Below are 19,333 nucleotides of genomic sequence, written 5' to 3' on the forward strand. Positions count from 1 at the left end.
TTTGATTATCAATAATCTAAATTTTTGTAAAGGACAATATATTGTAATTTTAGATATACCGGTATTTGTTGAAATAATACATTTTTATCAATTTTAGATGTTTGGTAGAGTTTGGAATAATATATTTCTTTCTATTTTAGATCTTTCTAAGTGTCTGTAATGATATATTGTTATCAATTTTAGATCTTTCTTAGTGTTTGTAATAATACATTGTTATCAATTTTAGTTATTCGTTAGAGTTTAGAATCAATACAAAATGCTTATAGAAATTGCATTTCAATGAACATTTTATTTCATGGATCAACTTAAAAACGAAATCCACGAAAATTAGTATTCAACGAATATTGATTAAACCACAGTATTCATTAAAATGCCTTAATTTGTATATCACACACATTGTAAGTACATGTATAGGCAATCAAATTGCATTGTTATCATTTTAAGATGTTTATTTCTGAAACGATTTACGTCACATATAGCGTTATTACTGGCAATTATGTTAATTAATTCTAGACATCTGTTCATCTTGATAATAATATATTGCAATCAAATTTAGATATCTTTTAGAACCATTATTAGTTACATGATTTGAGGTTGACCTAAATTAGTTTAGATGTGGTTGGTAAAGTCCATATGGAATAGAGTGAACACGTATAAACCATACTTGGTCTACTACAAACCATATACCGACTACTAGTACAACTTACCATCTGCAATTGTGTTGATGACAAAAAATATATAATGAAAGTAATATAAACCAAGCGTTTTATATTAATGTCACAAGTTTTAATTTATGTACACGCCCTGACGAAGTCAGGATGGCCAAGGAAGATTAATGTAAAGGTATTATATTTGGCGTGTTCGATATTTGGTGGAAATTAGTTTTTGAACTAGTTGGCGTGGATTTGAATTTGCGTATTCCTGAATGTGCCTATTCTTATACATATATGCATGGTATTTAGCAATGTACTTGATTTAGCGGAAGCCGCATTCTGCCAAACGTGCTAAATAGAATACACAGCCAAATATATGAATGTGACTATTCTTATACTTATATACATTGTATTTAACGATGCACTGCCATACGCGCTAAATAGAATATACAGCCAAATATAGTACGTTTACAGTATATTTTATACTGACGGTGTGTGGAATATACATGGTATCCACAGAACTGTTTTTGATTAACACATAGTTTTCTTCCAATTAAACAGGAGAGAAGATATCCATGCATACGCCACGAGTAAGGCGTGGCAGTTATAGGCATTTTATAGCAAATAAAAGAACGGGAATGTAAATATATTTTGGTATAACAATAGATCGAATAAGTGCTCTGTTAAACAAATTTCAGTATACGTCTAGCTACATATAATCTTCACTGAATTTTGAACAAGGTATATGTATCGGTTATACAAGCAATCTATCTCTAAAGTCTAATATAAGATATATTTAATACAAGAACCGCGTAATTTATCAATGACCGTTAAATCAACACTTTGCTTTATTGTGTAAATATGCTGATTAATCATCCGTGAAAATGTATAAACAAAATAAGAGGGAAAAACGCAGTTTGGCGCTGGCTCTGACAACAAAGACTTTCTAATAGATATAAGGCCTCTCTCCAGCAGATATCAACGACCTTTGGACACGCAAAGCGGTCCGTGTCCGGTTCGGATTTTATTGATTCTTAATTTTAACAAGCTTCCGTCTACAGGGAATCCATTAGCGTGGATTGTGTTTCCTGAGTACAATTGTCATTGTCAACAATAACGTCACTTACCCTTACAATGTGGTTAAATTGATAGGCTAATTTTAAAATTTCCCATAACAGAGTTGTTCGTACAAACCAATAAACATGTAGAATTGGTTTTGGTTTTGTTTTTAAGATTTCACAGTCGTTAAATATTAGTACTAAGGGTAAGGACTTTTAGTACAAACCAATATATGTGTAATACGAGGGTCAATTAAAAATACGAAGACTTTTGCCATAGCTATGTCATTTAACGTCATATGATTACTAAATTTAGAAGACATAATTTAGTTATTGTTTCAAATAGTTTGAAATAAAAACGTTTATATATTCCTTTATTTTTAAGAATTATTTAGAATCTAATCCTACAAAAATGAGGTCAAGGTGCACGGTCAAAATTTGTGTTCTGTCAACAATAAACCATATTATGTTGAAAGTAATATCTCAATAAATTGGATTTAAAACCAAATATTTACATTTTTCAGCGTCTTTGCCTGTGATAACACTTTGTATCGATTTTGTACTATACTGTCCAATAACTTCAAATGACGTATGATTGGGGCGCCAGCGGGGTTTGCTTACTTATATTTAAACATTTAATAGTACAGTGACTGAAAATTATATAAATATAAGGAATAAGGAATTATTCTTTGAATATTATGAAGTGATAAGTTCGGTCGGGGTGTTGTCAAATCTATCATAATGCCCTTCGGGCTTCATTGGATTTGATCACGCCCAAACCAAAATTATCACCTCATAATACTGAAAGAATGACTCCTTAATCCTTAAGTAATATTAAAACCTAAAATTAGGAATTGCCCTGATATTCTATGTACCAAGTAATGACGGGATATATAGATTTGTTGAACAGATATCAGTAACTAAAGACAAATAGTCATCCTTAAAATTTATTCAAAACGTTGACGTCGCCGGACGTTACGGCGCAACGAAAGGTATAAACAGTATGGATTTAACTCGAATAAAAAAGAAAAAATCCCAATGAAAATGCTCAATGGTGGAAAAAATAAGTAAAATATTATTTGCACATTTGTGTTTAACTCTTATACATTTTGTGGGGGTTGTGGTAACTGTATTTTGGACATCAAACAGAACGGAAGAGAGTAGAATATCGGTAAATATTTTGTAAAAAGAATAAACACCATCTGATATTTAGGGAAATTCTTACTGTAAACGAAGAGACATGCAGTAAAAAAATAAGGAAACTTTGAGGAAAAAACTTATGGTTTTCGAAAAAATATGAACAAATTCGACGTCAAGTGATATAGGGCAGATTTAATCTGTATGGTAAAATTGGATATTTCTATTAGCTGTACGTGAGTCATCTTGACTTATGTTTTCAACGTTACCATGCACCGTGGTGACAAAACATGTTGATTCTAAAATCGGGTAAAAAAAAATACCCTCTCATCAAATGGAATGAAACTTCGTATATCAATAAAATATATGTTGTTGCATACCTTAATCTGTTAGTTATGACTTTTATGATAGACCGCCCAAATGTCTTCGTTGTTTTTTATTGACCCTCTTATTTGTTTTGTTAAATTTCATATACATGAAATTTTTATCACAACGTTGACGTGTTGTTTATGACTGTATGTATCTTAAATGAATGCATCTATCTTAAACATATGTAACATGAGAATAAGATCTTTGGAACAGCTTTAGCTTTTAAAAAAAAATTCATTTTTTTTTGGGAAAATATTGGGATTCTAACCTTATAGCAATATTTTGATCAAAAATACCATTATACCACATGTATGCAAAATTTTATACTAGATCTGATGATGAGTTTTTTGTTGACCATCCACCTTCCACAAGATTGACTCCCCTTCATAGACGAAACTCATTGACAAATATATTTTTGTTATCGTTGTCTCTGATTTCAGGCATAGGACATGACTTGGAAACCTTGACTTTTGACCTCAAACCGTAATCAAAGTTATTAGACGGCTACACGACATAGAAAATTATTATTTATTTGACATCAAGAGTCACCCAATAAATACCTCTCAGGAAGCACCCCTTCCATTGTCATATCCAGCGAGTCGTATACAGGCGCCACCAGGTCACGAAGATACTTCTAAATGCAGAAATAAACGATGGACAGAAAATCAATATCCGGATAATGAGCAATCAGCATTGGAACTATAACCACAATGTGCAGTTAATAAAATAAGAAGAGGAGAACGTCAAATAGCCCTGTCATCGTGGATTATTTTTGAGTGTATAACGATGGCCGTGCGATGCATGCCGTCCGCCGATTTAGACAATGATCGGAAAATGGACGTCGTCTTTGATTTGTCAGAGATTGAGTGATGGCGTCAGGCTATGATTTGGACATTTAGGTGATTCAGCCCATGTTTGAACTAAAGAATATTGTTTACAAGGGAATGAGGGTTCTCTTTTGCCTCCTGTCTCTTTCACGAAGTTCCGATTTTGGAAAAAGAGAAATTGAAAAAATGGACTATATCATTATCCTTAAACTTAACGTTTTTGCTTTGATCCAGATCGAGAAAGCAGTTTATTTTAAAAAGAATTTCAAAAAACAAATCTAACAGCTATAGGGAAATAGATTAGATTCTTTGTTTTAATGATAAATGAAAAGTCGTCAAACATCCGTAAGAATATATAAGAACTTAATAGCTTGCCCCATTATTTTTCTTGATATTAAAAAGTTAAAGACCTTCCCCAAGTGAAAATGAGTACAACACAAATATGGACTTAATTATTGTTACTAGTACCATAAACTATGTTTGTATTTTATTAATTGTATGAAATTAAACCAAAACAAGTTTATTCTAATGTCCCCGTATTGCCTTCTGATGATTTTTTTTATATTATTACATAAAGGTTTTTTTTTGGCAAAATTATATGTTAGAAGAATATTTCAGATCTTCAAATATGCGTACTTGGGCAAGCACATAACAGGCAGGTTTATTTATATGAAAAATGAAGCATTTATATTTTTGTAAGTCAATTCCTATCAACCAACAAACAAAATTTTGGTGAAACACTCATTACAACTGTATATTTCATCATTTTATATCGTTATATCCTTTAAACAAAAAGTGGCTAAGATAAGTCCGAAGTATTCTCAATTTGAAATTTCGCTACTTTAAACGGAAGTCTTCCTTATCTTTAACAATAAATTTTGGACCAAAATCATGACCATGCCCTGAAACAGGAAACAAAAATTGTGGCATATAGATCTGCGATCCACAGCTGCAGGATTGCAAAAGAAAAGAAACAATTTTCAAAATGCTATTTTTTGTGTACATGTAATCTGTATTGCAGCGTACATGAACCCATCATTTATAAACACACTTGCATATTTAACCTAATATTTATAAACACACCTGCATGAGAACATATGCCCCCGACTTTGATATTGAGCTCCGGATGTACTCAACCGAGTCCATGAATGCAGTCCACGGGGCGTAGCCTCGTTCGTGTTTCAGGTATGTCGTCATGTTCAAGGCTACGTCATAATGAAGAAGCTTAGCTCTGAAAATATTGTTATGGAATACGGAACGTGTTGTTAGACATTTACGCATTGAAAATAATAATTGTTTTGATTCCCTGTCTCTCTGGCTCTGTCTCTTTCTCTTTCTCTCTCTCTCTCTCTCTCTCTCTCTCTCTCTCTCTCTCTCTTTCTCTCTCTCCCATACCTTGCTAAATTGAAGGAATCTCCTATTAGTCCAGCCCTGTTTGCCTCAGGAAATACCTTAAAAACCAATGTACTAATGTTAATGAACAAATATGTAAATATCTAATGATTTTGGATATTTCATTTAATCAAGGTTTTTTAAACATATTGTATTACGTCAATATACCCAAATGGATAGGGCAGCAGGCTTTGCTTATGTAATCCTTCTTCAAAACCTTAATGTACTAGTTCATTGATGGATAAATATAAATTTGCAAAAGATTGTATTATGGCAATGTATGACTTATATACAAGCACATGAACATTTGATTGAAGGGTAAAAAACAACGTTGTTTTATAACGTTGTTGTAATGTTGCTTTTTTGTTACGAAACAAAAAAGAGCGACTCGCTCTCATCAAACTAGGTATTGATATACATGTACAGATATTCAATGCATACTTAACAAACCATGAGATATATTAATAACTTTACATTTTGTTTTCCATCCAAACACAACTAGTATTATTCTATAAAGAAAAATAACTTAAGATCATTTTTTTTTCAATATAATCTGATGAAAATGTGTTCTTATTAATTTGTATACATATATTATATCTTTTTCAGGGGGTTTGAAAAGTCCTTAAATGAAAAAGGCTTGTCCTTTTATTTTTGTACGGCAACAGACCATCGCGTGTTCAAATATAGAATCTATATAAGCAAATTTGCCTCTCTTTTTTTACAGGCTTTACAATTATAATAAGCCATATTGTCACACAGAATTTAAAATTGAAGGGAATGCTAAGCTTGTATGTATATATTTTAGAAAATATTTTGAGCCATGTTTCATCCCTTCTGGTATGAATAAAACAATGCCTCGTGTCTACGGTTTTTTTTTTATTTTGGAATGAATGTTCATTGAATTCAGTCTTACTGAAATGTTTTATAATTTGAACTTATCAGATGTCATGTTGTAAATTTTGCATTTACTGCTACCTTGCAACTTCAAAATTTGCAACAAGACACAACTGAATATTTGAAACAATAACCTTAGACTCTTACAGAATGATTAAAATGCAGTTGCTCAGCTAGCTTGCCCCACATGCTGACTTCGTAATTGACCCTGTAAAATCCTATGAATTCATGATTCGCCAATATCCATCTGTCCTTAGTCCTAGGAATCACAGCTGTAATGAACAATAGGAAACATGGCTTATAGTTTGTTTCAGGTGTAAGAGCTTTGTTCAACAAGTGTTTAGAAATTCGTCACCGTTCTTCAGATATCTGAGAAAAAACGTTTTTGGGACCAGTCCCTTATCTCCTTATTGGGGCCGCTGAACCAAATTTGGAAGGTTGCATGTTGTTAAGTACATCATTTTGAGCATCTTTTCTTCTATACTGCATTGCAAAATATTTTTCCTCTTTGAAATGCAAGTGATAAAAGTTCTGGACATTTGACCCCTTAAAACCCTTACTTGTGTAAAACATGAGAAAATCGTTATACTGTTAGGCTACATAAATATAAAGATAAACATATTTGCTTCTATAATATATAAAAATATATAAATAGGGGAATGGTCACTTTTTTTTAGTCAAAAATCATTTTTGTTCAATATTAATATTTACAATGCTTCAATAAGGCATTTATAACCGGCAACCAAAATTTGAGTGTCAATCGTATTTATAAGCGAGCATGAAGTATGAAGACTTATCAATATATTTCCTTAATATTCAAAATACTTGTATACATTTTACCTGATGATTCATTCATCCAGATTAACTGTACTCCGTCATCATCCTCTGTTATATATGTAAACGGCACAACCCATGTAAAACTGAAAAAGGTAATAATCGGGAAATTTTAAGTAAGATCTGCCAATAGAGGACTTGATGGTTATGGCCATTTTTAAACTAAACTGTTAAGTTAAGGTCAAGATCTAGTAAATGAAAGGTGCCTACATATTTATGATATTCAAGATATAAATTCTTATATGATGATGCCTCATAACAATATCTTTGTTTCATAGGGTGTATCGGGGCTTAAAATTTTGATAAACACAATGAAAAATGTTTTAAACAGTAATTTTCTACGAAATTTGAAGAACTAAAGTAACAAATCTCAGAGTTTTGTCCATTTTTTACTAAAGAAATATATCTAGATTGCCTATAGTCTCTCCAAAAACGGCATTAAACATCCGCTTGAACTCCCCTTTAAAATAATATCAAATTGAATATAGGTACCTGGATTACTTTTTCGAAATATTGTTTTACTTTCTACATAATTCCTTTAAATCTGTAAAATACGGGAAAAGATTTATCAAAATCTATTATGACGTCATAATAGTTCTAGCACCAAAAAGACACACTGGAATCATTTACTAGATCTTGACCTAAGGCTGATACAAGTGAAACATCAACTCACTTTAAGAGGGTACGATGGTGATGCATGGCTATTGACTTACTTAATCTTCTAATAAAGATGAATTTAGTATAAAGATAATGGTAAATGAAAGAATTTAGAGAGAATTAAAAAGCTTAAATATTTTGAACTTTCATTAAGTTTTAGTTTGTATCCAAATATATCATATCAACAAATTTAAGCTTAGCTGATGGTTAATTTGTAAGGTAAAAATCAAAAGTACCGAAGGACTGACGGGAGTTGATTTTGTCGATGTTTATTTATTTTAAAATCAATGATATGTTATTTTGCATGACAAGTACATGTGGTTTCTAATTTGTATTTGAATTACGCACATTTTTATAATATGAATTTGAAAAATATGACATGAAGAATGTCGAGAAACTCTCATATGGATTATGTTCATTAATAGTTAAAGATAAAATTGATTCAATCAAACTGTGTATCAGTAAAAGAAATATTTCTCGAAAATTGTATGGATCCAAGAAATATTGAACTCTAGTCTCGTTCAACCAAACGCTCGGCTGACACCGTATATCTCCGACAAGCAAGAGAGACTCTCTGCTTGTCGGAGATTTACGGAGACAGCAAAGCGTCGATTTGAAGACTATATTGAATTCTGGCGTAGGAATGCATACGACTACAAAAAAATGTAAATTGATCGTTCCATTTAAAATCTGACTATTTTCAAGGTATTTATAAATAAGTTTCCTTGAAAAACAAAGCTTTGGCATACACGACATCGAATTTATCAATTTTGTTCAAGACCTAAGTCTTGTCAGCAGCGATGATTTGTGCTGAGAACCAAACACTGTTTCACTTTCGGTTTGTCTGAGTAACTGCATAGGAGAGTTGACTAAAATCAACTCCCCAAAACTGTGTATATACAACATGTTTTTATTCGCAAGGCTTGTCGAGTTGCGAAGGCTTGCTGTTTTAAAATTACTAGATCGAGAAACAGTTTTACAGATTGAGACAAATACAAATGATTCAAAGTAAAAATATTGATAAAAACTGATCAAGTGTATTTACTGAAGGTGAATAAGTCGTTGGATGCATTATCTTAGTAATTTTTTCTGTATAGAAACACAACTTAAACGTTCTGTTTACATCGCATCGTCAGAATCAACTTCTGGAAGAATCTAAAGCAATAAAACAATTTAAACTGCTTATACACCTTTCTTACGATGTCCTTTTGAATATATCCAAGGAAAAGCCGCTTTAATTATTTAACTAAGCCATACTTGTTTCCTCGGTTCCTTGCTTTGTTTACAATATCGGTAAATGATATGTTGTCAAGACTATTTTAATGGTTTATTCAATCAAAGTCCTCAAATTACAAATTTAACAAACACTCCGAATGAGTTATTTAATAAAAACCCAAAAATTAAAGTATTATATAGTGACGTTATGAGAAATGAATAGTGGCGCAAAATCATACGTGCATGTAATAAAATTTACTCGGAGTCCATAAGTACACTGGTCCCTAACTTTGTTTATGTTTATGTTCACATTTAAAGAAATGTATAATTATAATTTAAGGATTGGTATTGAAAAGAAATTTTAATTAGAATATGATCAGCTCTCCACTCCTCAGAAGACAAATAAAATTTGAGGTTTGACAAAGTTTGTACCTGTTTCTTTAATTGATATTTGGTACATACATAATATTTTCTTAACTTCAATAAGCCCCTCCCAGACATATTTTAACACATACTTATTTGTGTTAAGATCAAAACAGATTTGTTTTGATTTAAAAGGAGCGCGTTTTACATTGCCTACGTCACTCAAAAGTATATAACGTTTACGAAGTTACCACGTTCGTGTGAAAATCAAGGGACGACATGTTGGTTTATGTTCGCTTGTTACTCACGAGATGACTAAGAGTCTAGTGTACAGTGTTGGCACTTAGTATTTTCTCTGAAATCAACCAGACATGTCCGACTTTTGAGCTAAGACTACGCAATCAGTGCATATTTCACTTGAAACTGCGTCATTTTAAACTTGCTTTGAATCGAAAATTATCTACCTACGTCCTACTAAAAGTCCAAGGTCTTGTTAAAATGATTCTATTTTTCAAGGCTGCACGTTAACTATTAGTTGAACGTCTTTATTTGCCAACCCACCGACTGACTAATTAAGTTGAAATAGCACTTCAAATACGCTTGCGTAAATTGGAATTCTGGGTATGCATGAAATTGTCCGTGTTAAAGAAATTCGTAGATGTTATGAAAGAGCATGAAGTCAATTAAAAACAACATGCACAGTTGATGCTGACAACTGCAAAATAAGAGGGTTTCCAGTCATGAATTGTATAATTGTACACCGCTACACACTTCTTTGCTCTTGTACATGCATTTATAAAAAATAAATGTACACCTGCATATTATTATGGACATTGACACTATATAAATATCTTATATTTTGATAGATTGTGTATTCTCTTTAAATCTTAAATTATTATTCCAGTGGCTATATAACTTTTGTTGCCTTTTAAAAAGCCAACATTGAGAGCTAACATTGTAGACATTATTCAAAAAAGTGGCTCAGTCAAAAAAAGTTCGGACCGCAAGTATTTGATAAAGGATTACTCGTTTATCACACGGATAGTAGATATCACACGTATGCGACAATTAAATATATTTAAAATATTTTGTTATTAAATCATATTCTATCAAAATTTTGAGCGAATGTAAATAATAGTTAATTGTAACTATGATTTAATTCTGCAATATTTCATGCATTAAATAAACCTTGAAAAAAAAATCATTTTTATAAATGATAAAAAGCGAATTGTTTTCTTTAAAGAAGATAATTTGTTTACTGTTGAGCTGTAAATGTGAGTGTACGATATGGTACATTTAAGAGCGGCGTGTTGTTACTTAACACATGTGTTATAGATATAATATTTCTATCATAGTCTAATCAAGAGTGTATGAGACCTTATAGAAAGTATAGAGAAAACCCATTTTGGGATCTACAGTCTTTGAAAAAAAATCATTGAAACTAAATAAAACTTTATTTCGGTTTTTTTCTTAATTTCTTTATTGATATCCATACTGGTTATAGCCACGGGGTAAGATCATTTAGTAATGTGTTCGAAACCTGCTCGGGACTTTCTATTACGTCAAAAAATACTGGCGCATTTTGACTCAGTAGTAATATATTTTAGATGCCATGTTGTGATAACAAACAGTGTTCGAAATCAATAGTCCAAAGAAAAAAAATAGGACAGAACAAACACAGACCTCCAAATACATGGAGGTAGGATCAGGCCCCGGGGCCATAAAAGTTAGACGAGCTCACTTTTGATCTTGGTCTCACTTTTCCACTATATATTCCTTTGGTAAAAGTGAGACTTAGATCAAAAGTGAGCTCGTCTAACTTTTATGGCCCCCAGGCCAGGTGCCTAGGGGGAGTGGGCATCCCCTGCTGACCGGTCACACCCGCCGTGTGCTCTGTGTCGTAATCGGAAAAAAACCCGGAAAAGTCCGTAGACAATTAGGTGATTAATTATGGTCTAACAATTAGTATAAAACAAAACGAAAAAATCCCGCAAACAAAGATGAGGTACTATCACCCACATTTGAAATATAGAATTTACGTTCACCGCCTTATATTCACTGTAGCCGAAGACTTTACAGGCTTAACGGCTTAAGGATAACATAAAGGAATACACCCGGGCTATATCCCAACACAACCACTGACTGGAAAAACGAATCTTTATCCTTTAATTTGTCACCGATTCAATATTCTTTCATTTCCAAAAAATCTTTCCTTTACGCTGTACATAGATTTGGAATATATATGTGTTCAATTGTGACGTCACTTTACAATGCAGGAAAACCTACAAATTGCATTGTGACAGCATTTTGTAAACTCACAATGTTATGTTAGTGTACAGACACACGTTTTGTTGACAAATAAGACCTCGTTTTAAAAACCATACAGAAAATATCATAATTTTGTATCTGCTTCCTTATTTTAAAAAAGCTGAGTTTAATATTATTTAGATAATATATGAATGAAATCAAACTTACCTGTCTGAGCTACCGTTAACGTCCGTCTCATTATTATTGTCTAAAAGGAACCTGTTTTGGGTCAGATGAAAGAAGTCAGCCTGCGCGCGCATCGTAATTACCGGATATCCCATTTGACGTGTCCATGTCGTCATCACTGATCTGATGTCATACTGGTTATCCACTGCCTTCAAAAAAAATTTAACATACTCAAATTTATTTTTTAAGGATAAACGTGGATCGCTGGCTTTTTTTATAGCTCAAGGGTGTTTTTTTTTACATGGATCGGCCAATAGGCTTTATATCGATAAAGACAACATCTCAGTTTTCGTTTGAAATTTTGATTTGTTGATAATTGGTACCAAAAAAAAAACCGTACAAAAATGGATGGAAAAGAACCAATGATAAATAGCCTTAGATTTCTTTTAATCTAAAGTTTTGTCCATTTTGGATAAATAAAATAACTCTAGAAAGCCTAGAGTGTTTCCTAAAATGGAATACAACTAACTTTTGACTTCCTTTTTTAAATAATTTCTAATTGAATATAGGTATTAAGAATACTTTTCTGAATATTTAATATAAACTTTGTTTCATTTTCTACATATTTTTTTAAAAGCCAGAAAGTACAGGAAAAAGTTCAATCAAGTCAGCTATGACGATCAAATGGTTCTATCTTGAAAAAGACCTGTTGCACTACGTTTTACGAAAGAATTTTCGAAAACGTTGTTAATTAATTTAGTCTCTTGAAATGATATCCGACGAACGAATTTTTAATAAAAACATTAATATACCCTTACAAGATTTCTAATACAATATTTCTAAACCATTTGAATAAATTATTGATTAGTACTTTATTAGAATTAAAAAGCATTCATCAATTAGGTCGTAAGTTGTAAATTTTTTTGCAAAACGCAACCCTTGAATCGTTTACCTTAATACAATATCTCTGAGAAATATCATCCGAAGACAAAAATTCCAAAGGATCGTCACGGTCTCGACCCGTTCGTCCTGGTACGCGCAAAGAATTCCACAAGAAAATTGTGAAAATTGATACTTTTTCTTGATAAACTACGCAACCTCGCGATATAAACGAACCGAAGTCAATGTTGACTGCATACAAGTCTTGACGTCATTTCTGAAGTAAAGGGTTATTGATGTTACGTCAAAATGGAAATCATGACTTTCGGTGTTTAGGTAAGTTTTATTCCGTTTGAAATGCAATGGTGAAAATACCGGAATTTTGTTTGGAAAATTAAATTTTAGAATATTTGTATAATACAAGTCAACAAAAGTGTATCCCTTATCTGAACCCGAGGTCTGCAGTTCACAACTCTATTAACACACCCAGTGGGCAACATTTAAATATGAACCGTTTCAGACGGTATCAGTAATTTTTTTCAGCTGGAATTAATTTACACCATCATAATTTGACTTACTGTTAATAGATTAATAGGTCATCGAGAAAGCCTACACGAACATCAGGTTGTCTATTCAGAAAGTCAATCAGTTCACATTTTTTCTTTCTTTTCTTAAGAATTTACTGACCGTCGTGGCAAACTCTAAAATATCATATATTAATTATTTAAAGCTGAAGAGTTTAATGTAAAAATCTTGCACTATACTTTAATTTCAAAATTCAAATCTATGAATATATTTTGTTTACCAAATGATAGTTTTTAGCACAACAAATGAAATTTAATAAGAGGCCCATAGGCCATATCACTCACTCGAACAAGATTAATTTTTTTAATTTTAGTTTTTAAGATTTTTTCCAATATATTTCAAAGTTAAACATTGAACCCTCTTTGGGCATATCGGTTTCAGGCCACAACTGACCTTGATTTTGGCTGTTGGGTTTTGTCATCGTCTTGGGCGGTATCTTCTTTTGCATTGAACTTTTTTTTTTTACTGAAGATCGTCTAAAACGGACGGGCATTTTTGTACGAGCATTTTTAACGTACAACAGTCGCATGTAGACGCAGATTTAACGCAAGATTAAATGCGTTTACATCGCATAACAGTTGCTTTAAATCATGCGAGTTTCGTACGATTACTTATTTCATTTGCGAGTATTTAGGCAACAGTTTACAAACCATATCTATTATTTTCGTTCGCACGAATATTTTGTCGCTTCTGCTTCTGCGCATGCGCCGATTGTGAAAGGGCTGAAGATGATAAGGTCTCCAGGAAACTTGATGAACATATTACAGAAAAAGAATTGTTCCAGGTTCTTAAAGATATGAAACCCGATACGTCACTAAGTACTAATGGTTTTATAGCCAATTTTATAAAACAAAAATTGAATTGATATAAAGTACATGTATTTTATGATTAGTGTTATGATTGAGGCATTTAAAAAACAATTACCAATATCACAGAGGCTATAAACTCTTGTTTACCAAAAGACAATTTCTAAAAAAAAAAATTTGGGAGATCTACTACACTTATTAATATTTCGTAAATTACTATCGGGTTGTATAAGTTATATGAATAATCCACTCTAGACACACAAATAGCGAATACCAAACCGATTTTATTCCTTATTTGACAAAATATGGACTTTGTGGAGAACATTTTTTCAGGAGTAGACTTGTATACTTTCTTTTCCGTATGCGGGTTATATCTACTTTATTTCTAGAGCTATTTATTGTATATTCTTGTTTAGATTGTATGAGTGTGTGTATGAATGTCTATGTGAACAATTAATTAATTAATTTAATTGCCCTCAATTTTAACAATATTAAAAATGCCCCTTTCAATAACAAGAGGCCAACTGGCCTTAACGGTCACCTGAGTAGCATATATCCCAAACACAAACTTGTCATGGAGTCTCATATATGCATCTAATTAATTAGGTTTCATACTGGAGTAAAAAAATTATAAATTTGTAATGACGACCACATTTCAAAAAGAACTGTGAAACCTATAATTTTGGTGAAAAACTAAAAGATCTGGTCTACAAAATCATGAATTCAATTTTCCTTTCAGGTGTGTTGGAGTAAAGAAGATAATTTTTTAACACTATATGCATTAACATCTATACATCCATTTTGGCCCTGCCTTAGAGTCAAAACCCATACCCCAGGGGACATGAAAATTAAAATTTCAGTAGAGGACTTCCTGGTAAACATAATTATTAGTCGGTTATTTTATACAGATGTGTGAGAATAGAGAAGAAGATTTTTAAACATTATATGCATTAACAATATATTGCCATATTGCCCCCACCCCTCATGTCCTAAACCCCTGACCCAGGGGCCATGAATTTCACAATTTAGGTAAAGGAGATTGTGGATATCATAACCATGTATTCAGTTTTTTGCCCACATGTGTTGGAGTAGAGAAGAAGATTTTTTAAGATTTAAAACATTTTACTATATGGCCATATTGGCCCTACCCTAGAGCCTAATCACCTAACAAAGAGGTCATGAATTTCACAATTTTGGTAGAGGGCCTCATGGACAGCATAACCATGCATTTAGTTTTTAACAAATATACCGGTATATGGGAGTAGAGAAGAAGATTTTCTAAGATTTAATACATTTTTACTATTTGGCCATATTGGCCCCACCCTAGAGCCTGAACCCCTGATTGAGGGGTCATGAATTTCACAATTTTGGTAGAGGGCTTTATGGACATCATAACCATGCATTTAGTTTTTAACAAATATATTTGGGAGTAGAGAAGAAGATTTTCTAAGATTTAATACATTTTTACTATATGGCCATATTGGCCCCACCCTAGAGACTGAACCCCTGACCCAGGGGTCATGAATTTCACAATTTTGATAGAGGGCTTCATGGACATCATTATCATGCATTTAGTTTTTAACAAATATATATGATAGTAGAAAAGAAGATTTTCTAAGATTTAATACATTTTTACTATTTGGCCATATTGGCCCCACCCTAGAGCCTGAACCCCTTGAATCAGAGGCCATGAATTTCACAATTTAGTTAGAGGGCCTCATGGACATCATAATCATCCATTTAGTTTTTAAAAAACATATATGGTAGTAGAGAAAAAGATTGGCATATTTGGCCCCACCTGTGGCACCCCAGTAGTGGTAGAGCCATAAATTTCACAATTTAGATTCTTCTTACCATAGAGATGCTTCACACCAAAAATGGTAACGATTGGCCTGGTAGTTTTCAAGAAGAAGTTAAAAATGTAAAATTGTTAACGCACGACGCACGACGACGGACAATTGCAATAGGTCACCTGAGTGACTCAGGTGACCTAAAAATGCTTTATACCAAGATTGGTAAAAATTGGCCAAAAGGTTTAATAGAAGTAAAAAATGTGGAAAATTTACAACTGGATAATCAGAAAACGGGTAATCAGAAAAGCAAGCCTGAACCTTCGGTTCTGGTGAACTAAAAATTCAAGATATGATGGTTGCTGTTAACCTATATCAATGCTCATGGGAGAAATTTTGCGAAAATCCTGTGAACGCGAATATTTCTCCCCGCGAACCACCTATGATAGGTATGTATATTGTAATCTACATGATTACATAGATTTGTCACCGCGAACCACTTAATTTTGGTAAATCGCGGAAGAAAGTCGTCGTAGGTGTCCAGGTAGCGTAGTGGACAATACACTCGCTTTTCACCGCTGCGACCCGAGTTCGATCCCCGTGATCGACAGAGGTCGTATGTGATAGGGTTTGGCGGTCGCCCGCTTGGACACGTGGGTTCTCTCCGGGTACTCCGGCTTCTTCCCACACCAATGACCCCCTCGCGCTAACATCCGTGCCAACGAGAGATATTAATATAAGTTGTAGAACTTGTTTATCAATCGTTGTAAAATAAATAAAGTTCAGAAAGTCGTCGTAAATGAAATCTGAATTGTTTAATTCAATGCATTCACTTTAGCATTTATTTGGTAAAGTTTTGAAATTTCTATTAGTTACTAAACTAATTCAAAAGAGCTTAGTAAAAATACCAATAACTGTCAATTTGATTAAAATAAACGGAAGTACCAAAGAAATGAACACATTTATTTTGGATAAATGCAAAGAAAGAAAACTACTCAAACATCGATTAGGGAAAATGTGTTTAGGATAAATACAAAGAATACAAAAGTTCTCAAGCATCGACAGGACTACCGATGTCCTCAAACAAGTATCGTTTTGCTTAAAGACAATACGAAACAGCTGTATAAAAAGTAAAATGAGTTAAACAGGGTAAAAAATGTTGGGTATGAATATTCATGTGACTGGGAATTGTTTTGTTTTTGTTTTGTTTTTGTTTTTGTTTTTGTTTTTTTTGTGTTTGTCTTTTTTTTTTTTTTTAAATCAATACTCATTTATATTCGTTCTCTTCTCATTCATATTTGAAGATTTGCAGTATTGTTTCGTGGATTGAATAATAAGAACAGATTACTGGATAATGATTATCTAAATATATTATTAGAAATATTAGCAATTCAATGAGCAATGAATTTTGTCGATAACCCTAAGAGCGAAATCTACGAAAATTAGTTTTCAACGAATATTGATGAAAGTGCAGTAAGTGTGTTGTTGTGTTACCTCACTGAACGTATCCCAGAGTTGTTCCATTTTGGCGTTCTGGAATTTGTATTTGGTGACGTACATCTACAACAAATAAACAAGGGATACCAGTGTCTTTTATTTGGTCATCAATATACCAAGGACACAGATATATGATATATTTTGTACTTAAAATGAAGCATGCTGTTGATAAGTTTCTTCTGAAAAAAGGAATACATGATACCTGATAAATGTTCGCCTCAATATTGCTGTAAGATACTGTATACAGGGTTATTTTCGCCCCGTATTATTTTTCACCCTGCTACACTTAATAAAAAAAAGTTTTGCCTCGTCCTGATTTCGCCCTAACAAAGTTGTGTTTAAAGAGAGATAATTTGAGACATAGACTTCGCTCAGTCTTAATTTTTTTCGCCTGCTGGCAGCGAGTGCGAACTGTGCGAAAATACATAATATTTCCATGAACAGAGTAGTGAATTCAAACTAAAACTCCTATGTTCTGTAAAACAGTGGTACAGAATGATTTTCTTACCCTGAGCCCCTTTTGAAAGTCTTCTTTTCCAACAAAACCCATCAGCATTCTAAGCACGGCCATTCCCTAAAACATTTAAAAGTGAAACTCTTTCAGAGTACTGTAAAATCATTAAAATTCGTCGGGGCGAATGTTTTAGGATTGCTTAAGGTATCTCACTCCTCATGTTTTGATTTCATTGCGCAGATGATCATTATATTTAAAATGAATATGATTTTATTTATTTAATCATCACAGATAGATTATTATTTCATAATTATACAACATTCATAAAGAAAATTCATTTGAATTCAAGAAACAAACAAGTTTTTTGGGGAACTATTTTTTCGTGCGGAAGGTTTTTTTAGACGAAAATGACAGAAACAAGCAATTTTATGAATTTTCAATATACTTTTCTTTTTATTATACTTTAATCATCATTCACATTTTTAACATTTGATAGGTTTGTAACATATTTTATAGGTTCTGTGTGACATGTACAAAATCAAATCTTGAGAATGTGATAGCCGTTTAGCATAAAATCATGAATATATATAGAACATGTCTGAATTTTTTTAAGCAAAATTTTGCGAGAATTTTACCTTTGAAGCCCTATATCTAAAATTTGATATCACTGACCCCCATGTTATATTATGTCAAAATGATACTGAATACATATATAGGCAAACTGGATTAATCTTATAAAATTCTTGATATTCAAAAAGTTTTTATTTCAAATCCAATTGTAACTATTAAAGAAATTGTCTATTTTAAGTGCAAAAATGTCACACAAAAATTTATGCAGCTTTGTACAATTTTTTTTCGTAATCCCTCTATTCAGTGTGACCATTGTGCATAATTAAAACAATATTTGAAGAAATAAGCTTGCTTAATCAAAAATACTGACAACAAATCCTAATCAGGATGAAATTGCATTTTAGGTGCAAAAAGGTCAAATTAAATGGGCCATAACTCAGAGGGATGGATACTGATCCCCCATTATCTTTGTATTTTTTAAGTTTGTTTTGTCTACAGATTTCAATGATATACTTCTCAAGAAAATCTTGATCCAACAACATTGAGGAGTGGGATACCTTAAATTTTATAGGTTCATGGGGCGTAATTTCGTGCATTATTTTAAACCTATAAAAGAATAATTTCGTGCATTATTTTAAACTTATAAAAGAATAATGACTTTATAATACTTTTTATTTATTTCATTATTCGTGGATGACTTCAATTTGCGGATGAGAGGTACCCAAAATTTCACGAAAATTAAGCCAACACCACAGGATGAATCTCTGCCATTCAGTCGACCGAATATAAACTGTGCAGTCTGGAAATGTGACTGAAAGGCAGAGCTATGCCATTCAGTCAAATATCTGTCACTTTTCAGTTAAATGAATGACAGAGATTCATCCTGTGCACGAAATCTAATGATTCTACAGTATACAAAA

At 32.4% G+C, this 19,333-nt stretch overlaps 1 protein-coding gene across 1 annotated transcript in view; it reads right to left on the minus strand.

Moving 5' to 3' along the window:
- The window catches only part of LOC105331333 (glutamyl aminopeptidase), a 40,889-nt gene that overhangs the window by 7,366 nt on the left and 14,190 nt on the right, over positions 1–19,333 (minus strand). Inside the window, exons 8-15 of the mRNA XM_011433471.4 lie at positions 17,898–17,963; positions 17,387–17,452; positions 11,875–12,041; positions 7,171–7,250; positions 6,478–6,602; positions 5,440–5,495; positions 5,128–5,275; positions 3,778–3,851 (exon numbers count right to left, since the gene is read on the minus strand). Of these exons, the coding sequence (XP_011431773.3) occupies positions 3,778–3,851; positions 5,128–5,275; positions 5,440–5,495; positions 6,478–6,602; positions 7,171–7,250; positions 11,875–12,041; positions 17,387–17,452; positions 17,898–17,963 (782 nt within the window). The remainder of the gene's footprint in view (positions 1–3,777; positions 3,852–5,127; positions 5,276–5,439; positions 5,496–6,477; positions 6,603–7,170; positions 7,251–11,874; positions 12,042–17,386; positions 17,453–17,897; positions 17,964–19,333) is intronic.

Source organism: Magallana gigas, chromosome 1 (assembly GCF_963853765.1).
Source record: "Magallana gigas chromosome 1, xbMagGiga1.1, whole genome shotgun sequence".
In the NCBI taxonomy this organism is placed as follows: domain Eukaryota; kingdom Metazoa; phylum Mollusca; class Bivalvia; order Ostreida; family Ostreidae; genus Magallana; species Magallana gigas.